Source organism: Platichthys flesus, chromosome 14, assembly GCF_949316205.1.
Source record: "Platichthys flesus chromosome 14, fPlaFle2.1, whole genome shotgun sequence".
In the NCBI taxonomy this organism is placed as follows: domain Eukaryota; kingdom Metazoa; phylum Chordata; class Actinopteri; order Pleuronectiformes; family Pleuronectidae; genus Platichthys; species Platichthys flesus.
The window spans coordinates 10,215,279-10,231,733 of NC_084958.1; the positions used below are offsets into that span (position 1 = coordinate 10,215,279).

General features: G+C 41.9%; 1 protein-coding gene across 5 annotated transcripts; it reads left to right on the plus strand.

The window, feature by feature from the left end:
* Window positions 1-495: 495 nt before the first annotated feature.
* On the plus strand, window positions 496-16,066 carry wls (Wnt ligand secretion mediator). 5 transcript variants are annotated; one of them, XM_062404974.1, is made up of 12 exons: window positions 496-1,147; window positions 5,278-5,550; window positions 8,789-8,913; window positions 9,124-9,285; window positions 9,454-9,590; window positions 11,756-11,924; window positions 12,239-12,336; window positions 12,464-12,527; window positions 13,268-13,411; window positions 13,551-13,634; window positions 13,744-13,897; window positions 15,059-16,066. In XM_062404974.1, exons 1-12 carry the CDS (start codon window positions 1,042-1,044, stop codon window positions 15,166-15,168), a joined length of 1,626 nt encoding a protein of 541 aa, XP_062260958.1. In that variant the 5' UTR covers window positions 496-1,041; the 3' UTR covers window positions 15,169-16,066. The 5 variants fall into 5 exon arrangements, with proteins under 5 accessions (XP_062260958.1, XP_062260962.1, XP_062260959.1 ...); XM_062404978.1 differs by having other exon boundaries at window positions 15,623-16,066; XM_062404975.1 differs by having other exon boundaries at window positions 498-1,147; window positions 13,268-13,390; window positions 13,744-13,912.
* The last annotated feature ends 389 nt before the right edge of the window (window positions 16,067-16,455 follow it).

A 16,455-nucleotide genomic window follows, 5' to 3' on the forward strand; every position in this document is an offset into this window, starting at 1 on the left:
CTTACTCAAGATAAAATGTTCATGTCAACAATTAACACGATAAATGTCCTCTTAATATTTTTGCTCCTGAAACTGTGGGTTTAAACTCTTTAGAGAATGACAAACACTTTAATAAACATTAAAACAATGTGAAAATCTGGGGGAGATATACGGGCTATACCTCCTCACTGTGCTTACACAACACAAAACACGACAAGAGATCAGAAGATAAGATAAAATAAGAAGAGATAAGATAAGACAAGATAAAACAGGTAACAGTAAGACAAGACAAGACAGCATATCATAAGATAAGATAAGATATATTCAAATGTACCGGCTGCTATGACGACTTAATTTTCCTTCAGGGATGATTAAAGTAATCTATTTATCTATCTATCTATCTATCTATCTATCTATCTATCTATCTATCTATCTATCTATACAATTAGACACAACAAGACGAGAAAGGCCAAGATAGGATAAGATAAAAAAGACACAAACTTCTCTTGATATAAATTACATTTGGTCAATTATTGCTATTATTTTATTGCCCAGATCTATGCTATTTTTTAAAAACATTTTATCACATGAAAAATCAAAGATCACATCTTGTTCTAACTTCTGCAGGGGACACGGACATTAAACACAGCAGCCACATCTATTTCCAGTAGATGCTAAGGGACAATGTGTTGACAGGTATTACACAACTAAAGCATGGGACGGGTACTCCGCACATCTTCCTTTAAATAGCCCGGTGAAGGTTGGACGGAGGAATTCAATGACACGCTGGGAACCTGCATTACCAGGCTCCACGGAGCTGCTCCCCGAGTCCGTCGCCTGTTCTGGGGGATAGAGCTCCGCGCTACTCGGTCATGTGATCCCTGCTTTTTATTTTCTCCTCCTCCTCCTCCTCCTGCCTGGAAGTTGAAAGGCAGGAGCAGAGCGGCGAAGGGGCCCAGTTTGCCTTCCTGCTCCTCCGTTGATGCAGCGCCCGCGTCCCCCTCTCCAACACACTCTCTCTGCGTAGATAGACGGTGTTTCACCCCCAAGCTCTGCGGCGCCATGGCGGGGGCCATCATCGAGAACATGAGCACCAAAAAGTTGGTGATAGTGGGAGTTATTCTGCTGCTGTTCCAGGCGTTCGCCTTCATGGTCGGCGGTTTAATTGGTGAGTTCTTTTTTTCCTCCTTGACTTTCTTTGAGCATTTCTTCAAGCTAACGCGTGAGTTAGCGCGTCTGTGGCTCTTTGGCTTTAAACGTCTGCTTTAACTTGTTCTTTTCTCAAAGCCGTTTTAAACAAGCGTAGACACAATGGGGGATCTTTCCCTCCACAGACAAAAGGGAGTGAGTGCTAACTTTTTCGCCGTGTCCGCCCACCTTGACGGGGCTTTTTCTCCACGGAACAATGTCGGTGCTGTGAAACCGGAGCACCTCCGCCAAATCACTGCTCTGTATCAAGGTGTTCGCAGCCGGTCCGCACGCCTCCACCTCCCTCGGCTACAAAGACCACAGAACACCACTATCCCCCATTCTGTTCTTTTCCAACACCAGCCTCTTCTGAAATCTTCACCTTCTGCAGTTTTTTTTTGCTGGGATTCGATGTATTTATGTTTTTTTTGTGGGGGGGGGGCACACACACACACACACACACACATAAATACCTTCACACTTGCTCTGAAGTATAGAGTAAGTACATGGGATGTTTCGCTCTGGTTTTCTCATGTGCAGTTACGTTAGTTTTCTGTCTCACTCACCTGCGTCTTGACTTTTGGACTGGGAACCATCTTGGGTGGTTTCCATCTATATTCATATACACAACTACTCATGCAAACCTGCATAATTTTTTTTAAAGCTGATAAATTATTCTTACACATTTGCTTCAGGGGCTTGCACCTTATGCTTGTTTTCATTAGTTGGATTATTCTGGGGACTTTTTCCTCAACGTGGCCATCACAATTTCCCAGAATCCAAGTTTTTCTTTTGACCAATCCATAGTCCAAAGCCTGTTATTTACTTATTAACACTTTATTTAGCGTCGAAGGTCGAACCATCAGATGTAAGCTTGCCTTTTTTTGTGTGCATGTTTTTGCACCTCTGTGATTCAAACTTGACTGTTCTTGTTCCCACCTCTATACCCCAACCTCCCCCTTCCGCCTCCCCCTCCCAAGTATAATGCTTGTCTGCTGTGTGGGGCCCCCAGGCAGCATCTCTACCTTCCCTTCACTCCCCCCTCTCCTCCATGTGTGTCTCCCATTCTCCCAAATCCCCTTAGCCTCGCAGCAGCGCATTCATGTCCCGTGTGTTCCCTCCTCTTCCCCTCATTCCCCTGTTTTTTTCACTTGCATTGAGACAGACAGTGGCGCACAATCTCACACAAACACAAACACACACAGCTGTCAAAGTTGCATTTTGCCTGCAGGACTTTATTGGAGTTGCTGTCAAGTTTCTTCAAATCTACCCACATACACACCAATGCGTCAAATGGCCATCTTTATTATGGGCTGGATCTGGAAACCATTCACAGACACTAAACATCAGCGTCTCCTTGTGTCGCTGCAGTCCCCCCTGCTCACTAACTCACTCCACGGCCGGTGTTAAATTAGCATGTTTGGTTCATTCCTCACTGAGATGGTTTTAATGAAGCCAGATTCCTTTGTGTTTGCTTGGTGGCCGGGGGCAGCAGGGGTAATTGAGTAGAAAGGGGTTTCTCTCCCCTTGTTTCCCGACAAACCCGGGAACACGGCATGGGGTCAGCGGGCTGAGGGGACGGCCATTATACTGGGTACGCTGCAATGGAGACCGGAGGAGCCGGTGTGTCGCTGGACTCCCAGGGTCACTAGATGATTGAACATCAAGGGGTACCAAATAACTGGGTTTAATTCAGTTAGGTGTATCCTGTTTGTCATGGTATGTTTTCAGATTTACACAACTGTTATGACACTTGAAGGTTTCATGAAGATAACCCTTGTCAGGATTTATGACTGTGTAGTCTATTTGTGGTGTCCATCCCTCACTAGTGAACAGATATGATTAGATATACAGATAAGTAACCAGGTTATTGTGTGCAGGTTCAAACTAGTGTGATACCTTTTTTTAGTGTTCTTCTACTGCCATTTTGGTGAGCATACCTTTGGAAATCTCCAAACTGAAAGTATTACTACCCGGCTTGCTAGCTTTGAAGGAGCTTTGACAGTGATTAGAGCTTTGAGTCTACTTAGATATGTCACTAATCTTTTTTTCATGGGTTGAGACTGAACATTTCTGGGCTTTCATGCTCAGGCCCATGAGTCACTTCATCCCCACAAGCACCCTGCATAAAAAGGTTTTGGGTATTTATCCCATTCTTCCGTTTTCAGTGGGATTCAAGGCTTTTTGATTAAAACCGGTGACTGTTTTGTTGATGGATTCTTTAGTTTATAAATCGCCTCAAAGTAAAAAACAAATGTGACCACATTAGTTTGCCTGAGTCAACGGTAATGATGTGTCTTAAAGGTATTTGTTTATTCCAATCAACTGTCCGAAACTCAGCAGGATATTATTTACTTCATACTTAGTTTACTTTTATATACAAAGAAACACCGCAACTTGTGGATTGGAAGCTTGAACCATCAAATGTTTGACACTTGTGTTTATCAAAATATTTGGTGATCAGCTTACCGATCACTCAGCACGATTGTGCAGGAACTACTGAACATACATCCATGAAATTTGGTGGTATGATGGGACAGAGAACCCACTAAATGTGGTGCAAATTCAGACAGACATGGATCCAAGCATTGTGAAATGGGGCTTTGATGACATTTTTGCCTGTTTCCAAGGCAATAATAATGGCCCTTGATGGAAAAAATGAATATTTAGGGAATTGAAATATATTAGTGTGTATGCAAATTTGTGTTGCCTGATTGTATTTAAGGGGACTGTTGGACCATTTGTGGGTGTATGCAACGTGCTTCATATATGAAAGGCAAGCTCCAGAAAATGCTTGGATACAGTTTCTGGACATTTTCTGGCGCACATGTCTGAAAATGCCTGTTGCCATTTGATATGTGTTTAGTACATATCATCAATTTCATATGAACCAGTCCATAACATTTTCCAAAGTACATCCAAATCCCTTTTTTGTTACTAAGTTTTAGGCACCGTTAAATGAACATTTCTAGGAAATACACCTGGAAAAAATGTGGTAATATAAAAATGTGATAATATCAACCATCAACAAATCCTACTGACCACACAGTGCAAAACAAGTGTCCTCAATACTGGATGCAGTTTAGGTTTTGTTTAGTAGTTTTACTGTTGTTGAAAACCTTGTTTTCTTTTTGCTTTGAGGCTTCACCCATAGACTGTATATATGGCTTCACCTCGACACTCACATCACATCTCTGATGTTGTTCACGTCCATCCTCCAGGTTTTACAATGGGCAACCAAAGTGTTTGTGTTCTCATGATAATGATGGATCTTTTCCCAAGCACTCATCAGATCCTGGGGGTGGAGACTACAAACACCAGTCTTGTCGAGCTCATGAATCTCAATGCGTAACAGTGTAATTGGTGCCTGAGATCTTTCGGGAATGTCCCTCCCCATCATTTCAGTGAGAAGCGCCTGGCTAGCAGGCATTTTCTAAACAGTCTCATCTCTCATCTCATTTTCATCCGCTTATCCGGGGTCGGGTCGCGGGGGGAGCAGCTCAAGCAGGGGGCCCCAGACTTCCCTTTCCCGGGCCACATTGACCAACTCTGACGGGGGGATCCCGAGGCGTTCCCAGGCCAGTGTTGAGATATAATCTCTCCACCTAGTCCTGGGTCTTCCCCGAGGTCTCCTCCCCACTGGACGTGCCTGAAACACCTCCCAAGGAAGGCGCCCAGTGGGCATCCTTACCAGATGCCCGAACCACCTCAGCTGACTCCTTTCTAAGTGAAGGAGCAGCGGCTCTAATCCGAGTTCCTCACGGATGGCTGAGCTTCTCACCCTATCCCTAAGGGAGACGCCAGCCACCCTTCTGAGAAAACTCATCTTTCTAAACAGTGTTAAAAGTAATTGCCAAAGTGTTTGGACTGGATTTGGCTGGAACCCAACCTGTTGACTGTCTCTAATGGTTGCTAAGATATTAATGTTGTCCATGCACAGTTTAATCCAGTGTGCTCAAGTTTTATTTATTGATTTTTATTCCCACTTTTTGAATGATTTATTAGTTTAAGGGGAAATTTTGCTTGGCAGGACCTCAAAACTCTTTGCTGCAGTATTTCAACATGACACCAAGCCTAACATGTCTCCCTCTTTTGTCTTTGTCTCAACAGCTCCCAGCCCCACCACAGCGGTCCACTACTTAGCCACCAAGTGCGTGGACACAGTCAAGCACCGTCAGGAATCAAAATGGTTCATGCCCTGGGGTCCAGACAAGTGTGCCAAGATCCGGACCTTTGACGAGGCCATGGCCAAAAAGATTGAAGCTAACAACATTGTGTTTGCTGTCCACATTCCTCTGCCTCACAAGGAGATGAGCGCCTGGTTCCAGTTCATGCTGGTCATCCTGCAGTTTGACATTGCTTTCAAGATGTACAACCAGATAGGTGAGAACCAATGCTTACTTACGATTTAAAGGACCGATCGTATGCCCATTTTACCACAGTTGATATGGTTCCTTGGGGTCTTAATGAAATATCTGTAACATATTTTGGTCAAAATACCACAAGGATAATTTAAAACAGCACCTTTTTTACCCTGTCTAAAACAGCCCTCCTCAGATTGAACTGTTTTGAGTGCCCCCCCCCCCTTTTTTTCTCTATTATTTAATTGGTTTAGTGTCTGAAGGCAAATATTTGCAATGGCTCAAAATACCCTTTAATCTCTCACAACATAAATTCAACTGCAGAGTCACATTACAAATTTAGCATGTTTCTTATATTTCCTTACCTACATAGGGTTGTGGCAGGATACTGTTTTGTGTCTGAATTTCGGATTATCGTGGTGAACGCTTCCCAGGAATGTGCATTTGTCACTAGATTGGATTTCTGTGACACATGCAGGCTGCAAACAATGATAGATGTCCTGCTGTTTGTTCTTTGTAGCCCCATAAACCCTTGGGGGCTTTTGTAGATGGGCTTGTCTGAGACCCTTCACAGGTATAATGGGAGTGGAGAGAGGTAATCTGCACCCGGCTCATAGCTGGCTGACTCTGAGCAATGCACTGTCCTATTAAGCCTAGTTTATACTTTATCCAATCCTTGCATGTGTTAGTGTACACCAGAATTTACATAATTTCTGCTACCGCATGGCGTCATCTTAGCTGGTCGCGCACCTCCCAATGTCTATATACAATAGAACAATTAACATTTTGACACATTAATTGTGTAAATGTTTTTTTGGGGGATGGCACTCACATTAGGATCTTTCTACCAATTAAATAGTTTTGTGATTATTAACCATCACATTTCAGTTAAGTCTTTCATTTCGATACTTCTAACCATAAGAAAAGGAGCCTACCGGAATTATTCTGCTGATAAGCTACTGGCTTTGCCATATATGTAGTTTCTATTGTCATGAAAGAAACCCACAACCAATCTTACTGTTATCCAAATAACAACTCTGTTGAAGAACAGTGTGTAGACCAACCTACAGCATCTCAAGGTGTTGAAATGCCTGAATCAGAGGAAAGGGAGGAGGAGGAAGGAGATAACTGGTATCTTGTAGAAGAGGGTTTAGTATCCTGGCAGAGTCCTGAAAGAGAGGATTAGAGAGGATGAGGAGACTGCCTAATAAGTGAATGGATCACCAGGAAAGCCTGGGAAAGACGTCTTGAGTCTTCGCTCTAAAGTTTATGTACAGATCGGTATGATGTCAACTTGAGCTTCAGAGCTTTATAGTCATGTCTGCACTGAAGAGCTGTTGTAAACCTTGAAGGCCATCTATCTCTGCTCTGTTTATCAACTGAGGAGTAGGAGGTAAATTAGAACAAAAGTTTGAAAGTTTGTGGTGAAGCCTTTCTCTAGCTTGTCTAAACAGTCATGTCAGCATCGTTTGCTCATTCACATTCTTGGCCTCAGTGAAAATATGTTGAGGGACTGTAGTTTGCTGACAGACAAGTCAGTTGTTCAACCCTTCTACCAGGTGCAGTAAACTAATTTTGATCTGTGTGAGCCTTAAGAGGTGCTGTGAGAACAAGTGAATGTAGAGAGACCACTAAAAAACTGCAAGTTGTACACACGAGTCACTGCTGCAGCAATGGGAAACTTATAGCTGATTTTATGCATATACAATTTTAAAGTATAAGAAAAAGATTAAGTGCACAACTTAGTGTAGGCATCATGGAACACATGTCATTTGATTTAGAAAAAAACTACTTTAACATTACTAAAAAAAATTAATTGCAAAATTAACATTCAAAGACTTGTGTTCTCAACATTTTGTAAAATTTTAGGAGGGTATGAAAGGATTCAGATTTCCCAACCTGAGATGCGGTATTCAGAGTCAGTAGAATTCAAATCAAACTCAAACCTCAGAAACATTGCTGCCAGGTCTTTCACAACAATAAAGATGGTATCTGGTGATGTGTCTCCATATTGACCAGGACACCTCAGTGCCAGAGGAAGGCGCCTTCTGTTCTGCAGCTGTATGAGAAATACAAGGCCGTCTCTTCCTTGGATACCTTATCTGTGTAACAATGTTCGTACAATAGAGCTTTGCCTTTATTAACCACTCTACCAACCGCTCCACTCCACCTCGGCACCAAGCACCGATTGGCTGAGGTCCAGCAATAACACAGCTGTTGAGGAGGCTTAGTTTCTGTGGCGATGGCCGCTGGACTAAAGTGGAATGTTTGCATGAAGTAAGCTGACATTCGAAGGCGTCTGGCTCAACCAATGGCAGAGGGAACGGCATTACAGAGACAGTCGGCTGCCAGTTCTCATCTGCCTCCCTCTCCCCCTGCCTCTCCTTTCTTTTTTTTTTCTTTCTTACAGCCCAGGCCACTGGGTTTCTTTCTCTTCATTCCAGCTTGTTTCATAACTGTACAAGAGGCTCTCTGGAGGGCTGTAGGAGAGAACACTTGGCTTTGTAATGTGATCTAAAGATGAAGTTTTAATAGCTTTGCTTTGGATGTTTTTGTTGGAGGTCAGCGCAAAGTGTTGCTGAGGTTTCTGTCAAGTAGGATGTAACCTAGATTTCGTCCACCATTGAGAGCAGACTGAATCCCAGACTGTGAACATGCAGGGAAATAAGCCTATTAATCTGACTCATTCCATGGGTCGGTACCACACATTAACTCTCCAATAATTTGACCTTGTATAAACATGTTTGTTTAAGAATAAATTAGCCAATGACTGTACCATTAAAATCCAGTTTTCTGAATGAACCTAAGAACAGACAAAACTTAGAGCAGCAGCCGTGCAACTCAGACTGTTAGTTGTTTAAACCAGATAAATATCATCCTCTTCTTTTTATTGTTCTTCTTTGGAGGACACCTGAAAATGAACTGAACACATTTGCACTGAATGTCTCCATGTGAGTGGTAGCAATTATCTTAGCCGGTCTCGCAGTTAAAAAGGCCATGGCTGCCTGTCGTCAGGACTTAATTTTATCCTGTCACTGGTATAATAACAAGCAGCAGGGCTGGGCCTTCATGTATAACACATCAAAATGCACATGAATGAGAATGTTACTCAAAGCATTTTTCCATCTTATATCTTCAATGACACAATATGCGCGTTGAATGATTTATGAACACAAGTTAAACTTGTTACACAACTATCTATTGACCAAATTTTATAATTTATCTGAGTCTGAAATCACTCAATAAATTCTTGTTTCCAGAGAATGGAGCACTGGTCACCATTGACGTGGGACTGGCCTACAGAGACGACACAGTCAGTGAGTGGACAGAGATGGCACACTCTTTTGAAGAGAGGAAACTTAGCTGCAACTTCACCACTCCCAAGGTAAGGAAATTACATTCTCTATTTCAACTTTTATATATTGCTAAATACCAAAAGATTATTTTAGATAATATTCGCGATCGATGTTGCTTAATATTATTCAGCACATTTTATTGACATTTTAATGATGGGAGCTGTGGTCTGGATATTATTAAAGCCATTTAAAGCAGAAGCTGTTTTGCCAAACCAGATGTTTTGCTGTGTATTTTCCAGAACTTTGAGAACGAGGGACGCTACTATGAGTGTGACCTACTGCCTTTCATGGAGGTGGGTAATGTGGCCCATAAGTACTATCTTCTCAACATCCGCTTGCCTGTCAACGAGCGGAAGAAGGTCAACGTGGGGATCGGAGAAATCAAGGACATTCGTCTTGTTGTGAGTTTTCATTATGACTGTATTTGAAGCATTATTGTGTAATGTTAATCCACACAATCCAGGTTTTCAGCAGTCACAAATTAAGCCTTAATAGGGTTTGGCGTTAAATACAAGATACACAAATCAGATGGTTGACGCTTACCTTGTTTGTCTCCCCTCCCCCTCAAGAGCATCCACCAGAATGGAGGCTTCACAAAAGTTTGGTTTGCCATGAAGACGTTCCTCACACCCAGCATTTTAATCATAATGATCTGGTACTGGAGACGCATCACCCTCATGAGCAGACCCCCTGTGCTGCTGGAGAAGTAAGGCTGTTTGCTCTGATTAGCATGTCACTGGTATTTTGAGTACACTGCTGCATTGTGATAAGAATAATTCTTATTATGATATTTTTGCCACCCTACTTCAATTTATAGTCCACTAATGACCAATGGTTATAAGTAAAACTTAATTTAACTTGATTTGTGTTCAGTGGTAATTAAAGTCAAATTATACTTATTTGCACGACCACAGCCTGCAGACAGTTACACTCTTCTTCGGCGTGTCTGCTGGGTGAAGGCGCATATTAACAATGGATAAAACGTGCAAGTAGGTCATGCTAACTCTTAAGGTCACTGAGATCAGAGGGTGGTGCTCATCTAGCGTCTTTAGAGGAATGTTATTTATGACTATCCGTGGTGCACAGAAAATTCTGTCAAAAATATAAATGGGACACTGGGTACATGGTTTCTGGGGGAATGAGCAGGAAAAAGAGCTGCTGCCTTTCAGATTTACCTCCAGGGAACAAGACATTCTTTATCACTGTTTTCATATTTAGAATATGATTGTATTTGTACTAATTCCCAAACAAATGTTGAAAATGTATTCCTTAAGGTTAAGAGCATCAAATACAGGTTGATCTGCCTAATGCAGATAGCTTGGATGCTGTGTGGTGGAAAGTTGAAGGGATGCTCAGAGCCCAGTATTTTTCTAACCCCCTGTCGTGCTGGGAAGACAGATCAGTACGAGGCAGCATTCTGCGCCACAGGAAGTGCCTGGCTTGGCGAAGCGTGAAACACGTACAAAATCTGCAAGCTAGCACTCAACTGACACATGCTGCACAAACACATTCAGTTCTTCACTCTCCAGCTACCAAGACACCCCATACACATACCACATGCACAGACAGCCAGTGTCTCCCTCCCTCCCTCTTTTCCAGCTCTAGGCTCTTATTCCCTAATGACCAGCAGGCTCTTAGGACCTGCGACTGGTTGGTACCCTATATGTGGACAGTGGATGATTTTTTCATGTTGTAAAAGCTTTACCAGAGTTTCCTGTCATGCTTGTCCACAGAGGTGTCAGGGTTGTAAACATGGAAGTAATAACATTAATCAGTGCTCAGTTTAGCTGTTTGTGCCTGTGAGTTAGAATACACAACTCCGGGGCTGAGTCTGAATTCAACTGGAATTCAGACTGAATCAATGCTTTTAGTTCCCTGTGCATTTACTACTGTCACATCCGAAATGTGCAATCCTTCCATTTAGCATCTTTACCACTATAATTCCTGAGATTTTCATATGGAGTCTTTTGTCTTATTTTCCTGAACATACAATGGCACAGTGAGATCCCAGCCTTAGTTCTGTCTGTGTTGGTAGAGTTCAGGGCACATTCCACACATACCACTGAAATGTGGTTTCACTCTGTTCACCCACAGCCTTTGCCTAAACAGTTTTGTACCCTCATGTTTAAAAGGTCACCTTTACCTGCAGCATCTTGTTTTCTTTTCTCTCTCTCGCACACACACACACATTGTAGCCCTGTTTTGCCCTCTCATCTGACTATTTACGACCATCCTTTCATCAACTGGTGGCATGCAGGAACCTGCAGCAGACGCTTTGAAGATTAGCTTTATTCTGTTTCTCTGCTTACTGATTGTTCTTTACTCATTCATCCCTTATTTATCTCTAAATGTCTAGGTTTCATGGTTGAGGGAGGATTTGTATAATAATGAAACTACTTAGGACTGTATTGAATTGTTTAGAGTTGGTTTGGTCAGTGGGGACACGCCGTGCTTGTAGCTGAATGCATAATTTAATCAATAACGTCCCGAGATCTAATGAGCCTTCTCCAGCCATTGTTGACGTAAGCTTGCTGTAAAAGATTGATTGTGTCTGTGCAAAGCTTTGATAGAAATTCTGTTGTAAAGTTTTCAGTTAAACTGCTCCTAACATTGACTGCATTGAATGAAGTGCGAGAGGACTGCTTCCACTGGGGCTGTAACTTGTTTTATCTCATCCAATAATCATTCTTGAATATACCGGTGTATCTACTGATGCTACAGTAATTATGCTACTCGGGATATTCACTCTAAAATGGGACAAATGTGGGAACATGTATATTTAAACACCAGAAAATTGTATTCCCCATCCATCTGTTGTTGGTAAAGATGCTGATTGATTATAGCTCTAAGACAGTTTTTGCTCCATTTTAGGGTAATCTTGGCGCTGGGCATCTCAATGACGTTTATTAACATCCCAGTGGAGTGGTTTTCTGTCGGCTTCAACTGGACATGGATGCTGCTTTTTGGAGACATTAGACAGGGTATCTTCTACTCCATGCTGCTCTCCTTCTGGATCATCTTCTGTGGGGAGCACCTCATGGTATAGTACCTGGCACCTTTTCGATGTTTAGCATGTTTGAGGACTTGTTCATGGGGCTGAAATAAGGTAGATCAACTATTTTTTCAGTTGTAAACCAAGACTGTACCGTAAACTTTATTTACCTTCCCCTTTTCTTAGTTATGTGGGGAAACAAGTTATTAGAGAAACAAAGGAGAGAACCACTTTTGTTTGCCGATATTAAAACTTATTTTATTATATATTGCTATACTGATGTACAGTACATTTTTGTTTTTGTTTTACAAAACATTATATTACTTACATTAATATTTGTCTGTTTTGTCTTTTTCTATTAGGACCAAACAGAGAGGAATCGTTTCTCAGTGTACTGGAAACAGGTCGGACCCATCGTCTTTGGCTCCCTCTGTCTTTTCATCTTTGACATGTGTGAGAGGTGAGATCAGGATTCTTCTCCTCGTACAACAACCGACTTTTAAATGTATTTTTGTTAATGTCATGCATAATTGTTATTTGCGACAAATGTCAGTCTGAAACTTAAATATACTGTTTTGTTTTGTCAGAGGTGTCCAGCTGACCAACCCTTTCTACAGCATCTGGGCGTCGGATGTAGGAACAGAGCTAGCTGTATCCTTTTTAAATAATATGTGACAACAGTAATAAAGAAAGCTCTCTTCAAAGGTGAATTAAGAAGATATGTAATTTAGCAGCCAGTTCACAAAGACTTTTCGTTTTTTTGTCGTCCTCTTAAATCTCGGTTTGTTCAAGCCTCAATGCTCTGGCTTCACTTCAGCACAAACTGGAAAACTGAACTGCAGACTGATACGATGAGAAATAATTCAGTAATGCCATATGTGAAAGTATCGCCCAGGGTCTCGGGATGATCTGTTCCTGTTTGTGAAACCGTTTGCCTTGCTTGCCGAGCTGAACGTAGCGAGAGTCCTCAGCACACGTTTAAAAAAAACAAAAAAACAAGCCTACCTCTTTTCCCAGTCTTTGCTCCCCTTTCTCCTTCTTTCTTTCTGAGACTCCTGAAAAAGAAAAAGCATCCTTGTGTTCCTGCCTCTGCGCTTTGACTAAGACATTTGGTACAGTGCTCATAGCCAGGGTCATCAAAACTTTATACGTTTCTGCTCTGCCTCCTCCTGCATCCAAGAGTGCCAAGGGTTTATAAACGAGACCCAGATTTATAGTCATGGATGAAACTTTATAAAAGCAGCTATAAAGCTTGTTTTCTAAATCTATATTAGTGAAACCTTTTATATCTGTGATACTTTCTATTTATCAGTACTTGAGTTTACAATATATACTGTCAGTTATATCACATTCTGGTGCATTAAGTGGTTCCTTAACTGGTGTTGTCTCAGATGGCATTTATAATCGTGGCAGGAATCTGTGCGTGTCTCTACTTCCTCTTCCTTTGCTTCATGGTTTTTCAAGTCTTCCGCAATATCAGTGGCAAGAGGACATCCCTGCCTGCGATGTCCAAGGCAAGACGCTTGCATTATGAGGTGTGCTTTCATCTGTTTCTTGTGTTTGATCCTCGTATCTATAAATCATTACTCAAACAAAATAATATGTAATGAAAATGCAAGGAGGTTGCTCTGCTCTGTGTATTATGTTTTTTAACTCCTCTTTATTGTTCTTCAGGGTCTGATTTTCAGGTTCAAGTTCCTGATGTTGGTCACTCTATTCTGTGCTGCCATGACGGTCATCTTCTTCATCATCAGTCAGGTGAGTCTCGATGATAAAGTGATGCAATTTGATGTTTTGACCTCATCGTTTAGTACCAGTTAGAAAGGAAATGACTGTTATTAAAAGCGTTAATTTGTCACTTATCCAGGTGAATGAGGGTCACTGGCAATGGGGAGAGCGCACGGTGCAGGTGAACAGCGCCTTCTTCACTGGTATCTACGGCATGTGGAACCTGTACGTGTTCGGAATCATGTTCCTCTACGCGCCGTCACACAAACGCTATGGAGACGATAATTCAAGTGGTCAGTGCATCACTGGTAACTATACATTTGCTTTGACCTACCATTTTCTGTTTATTTATAGTAGATCAGGAGGAAACATCAAATTATCCTCATTAGTGAAAACGGCTTTCGTCACTCTTACAAAACTAAATATTTGATCTTCTCGTTGTGTTGACTTAAGTCATGAGATTGTTTGAATTTCTGTATTCTCTTATTGGCTCTCGCCGTCATTCTCACGTCATCTGTCCTCTGCTTTAAAGCTGCCTATTCATCTAAAGTTGGTTATTGGTGGGAGGAGGGGGTGGAATTGAGAAGGATTCCCAAGGGAAAGAAGGGTCTCTTTGGCCTGAGAGGGTGATTCTAATGGACACCAGGCTTTCGGCCAGACGAAAAGGAGGGGAAGAGGCAGGAGAGGGGGTGGGGCGGAGAGCAGGGGAGTAATGAAAACCATCCATCTCCTGACGTCAGTGACAAGGGGGAGAAAAAGAGGAGTTGAAGTTTTAGAGGCTTTCCTTGGCGTATGTCAACAGTCTCATTGGGAGGGGTTCCTTCCTCCAAGTTTCAGTCTCTCTGTGTTGATTTACTTTCAGATCTTGAGTTTCACTTCTGGTTCAAACATGCTGAAAGTTTTTATGTTGATGAAATGCACCCAAATGCGTCACTGCATTCTGAGATCTGATCACTCAGGCCACATTCAGAGGTGGTCTAGGACACATCTGGCCACACTCGTTTCGATGTGTGAATGTAAATGTGTCCTGTGCCACATAATAAGAGCTGTGGACTCAGCTCAAGTCCTGCTACAGCAGCCACAATATCAACACTGATTACCACGTGATGAGTGAATTTTTCTTAAATTGGCAAAACTTTCCTCAAAGCTGCGTGTATTCACTCATTCAGTCCCCACTGACCCTGCTCGCGGTCTTTCTCTCCTTTTATCTCTCACTTGCACCGACGCACACAAACAGTCATCAGACTTGTCTTTAAACTCAAATTGGGTAAAAACTATATAATTTGATCTCCTCAAACACAATTGACAAGTGAGAACCGGCCACGAGTCACAGGAGACACATTCAGGACAGATATTAATTCCAGATCTGAACAGGGCCATAGATGGAAACAGCGGTGGGTTATTAAAGTGTTTTAAAGTCACAAAATAGTATTAATGATGTTGACGATGTGCAGGAGATGCTGGAGCAAACAGTGGTGAAGACATCCAGCTGACCACTACCATCACCCATGTGGAAGGTCCCACTGAGATCTACAGGATGACTGGCAAAGAGGCCCAGGAATAAACTTCCTACTGTTCTAGAGACGCCCCTCTTTTACCTACTGCTCCACTGATCCCCTCCCTTTTGATATGTTCATATTTAATCAAAGGGTCTTTTCTCTTTACATTGCCTGGAACTAAAACGGCAGTTCCACCTTGCATGTACCCAGCGTTCCCACATCAGCCGCCCCCCCTCCCTATACCAAACCCTCAGGTGTACGTCTTATCATGTAGCACCCTGTTCCCATACTCCCTATTGTATCTCCAAAAGATGAATATTACCAACACTCCTATCAGCCCTTTTCATGGTGGAATTTTCTTACATTTCATACTTTATGTAAACTATATTGTATTTGTAAATGTTGCACAATGCTTTTGACACAATGTCAGGTACTGAAAAGTTGCTTCATGGAGAAATTTGAGAGTGAAGAGTGGTCAGAAACTGCATTTCACAGCAGCCGCGCTCCTCCTGTTTTCAGGTGGTGTGGTTACACTGAGTGGTTTGTGAGGACCCAAGCGTCTGACCAAGACGGACAGCAAAACGTCTGAGGATACCATACAGCCGCTCAGTTTGAGTTTGCTTTATTACCTGTTGTATTCTCAGTCGAGGCATTTAGAGCCCCTCACATTTCCATAGAAATTAGATCATGTTGAGTACTGCTGTCAATCTTAGTCTTTCATTTGGTGGAGTGTTTTTTTTTTATCATTGGGGGAAATGTACAGACAACATGGCTTCTTAGGGACATGCATACTGTACGGTCACTATGTTACAATGTAGATATCTATTTTTTATAAAGTGCTTATTTTCCATCTTCACTAATGTATGCATCAAGCTCTATCAATGTTTTTGAAGTTGTCTTATTACACATGGTTAGTTTTATTTTGCTTTCTATGCTAATTTAAATAAAAAACTTTTACCTAAACCGATTTTGTGTTGTACTGTTTTCCCCAGCAACTGTTTATATACAAGTTCTTATCTTTTGTCTTATTCATCAGAAACTGAAATAATGTTTTTACGATGGAAATGGAAAATAACTTTTGTACTTTTCAGTAACTAAATTACTGTTTCTTATACTATACTGATGACTGTATAAAGAGTGTACACAGTAGAACCTTGACAAGTTTAATTAAATGTATTTTGTAGACTAAGCTTTGAGGGATAAATATACAGCTTGCAGGGAGACTGCGCCTCTGTCAGGCTGATCACAGAACAACCTTTCTATCTTATCTCAGTCAAGTTAGACAGACTTCTACGCAACAGGAAGTTGTTTCTTGTGTTATATTTTATTTTGATGACTGCCTTACATTTGAA

What these genes read in the sequence shown, in the direction of transcription:
- wls (XM_062404973.1), top strand. Translation starts at nt 1,042, where the DNA reads ATGGCGGGGGCCATCATCGAGAACATGAGCACCAAAAAGTTGGTGATA. An exon ending in CAAGATGTACAACCAGATAG is followed by an intron (nt 5,551 to 8,788) that starts GTGAGAACCAAT and finishes TCTTGTTTCCAG; the next exon opens with AGAATGGAGCACTGGTCACC. An exon ending in ATCTTTGACATGTGTGAGAG is followed by an intron (nt 12,337 to 12,463) that starts GTGAGATCAGGA and finishes TTGTTTTGTCAG; the next exon opens with AGGTGTCCAGCTGACCAACC.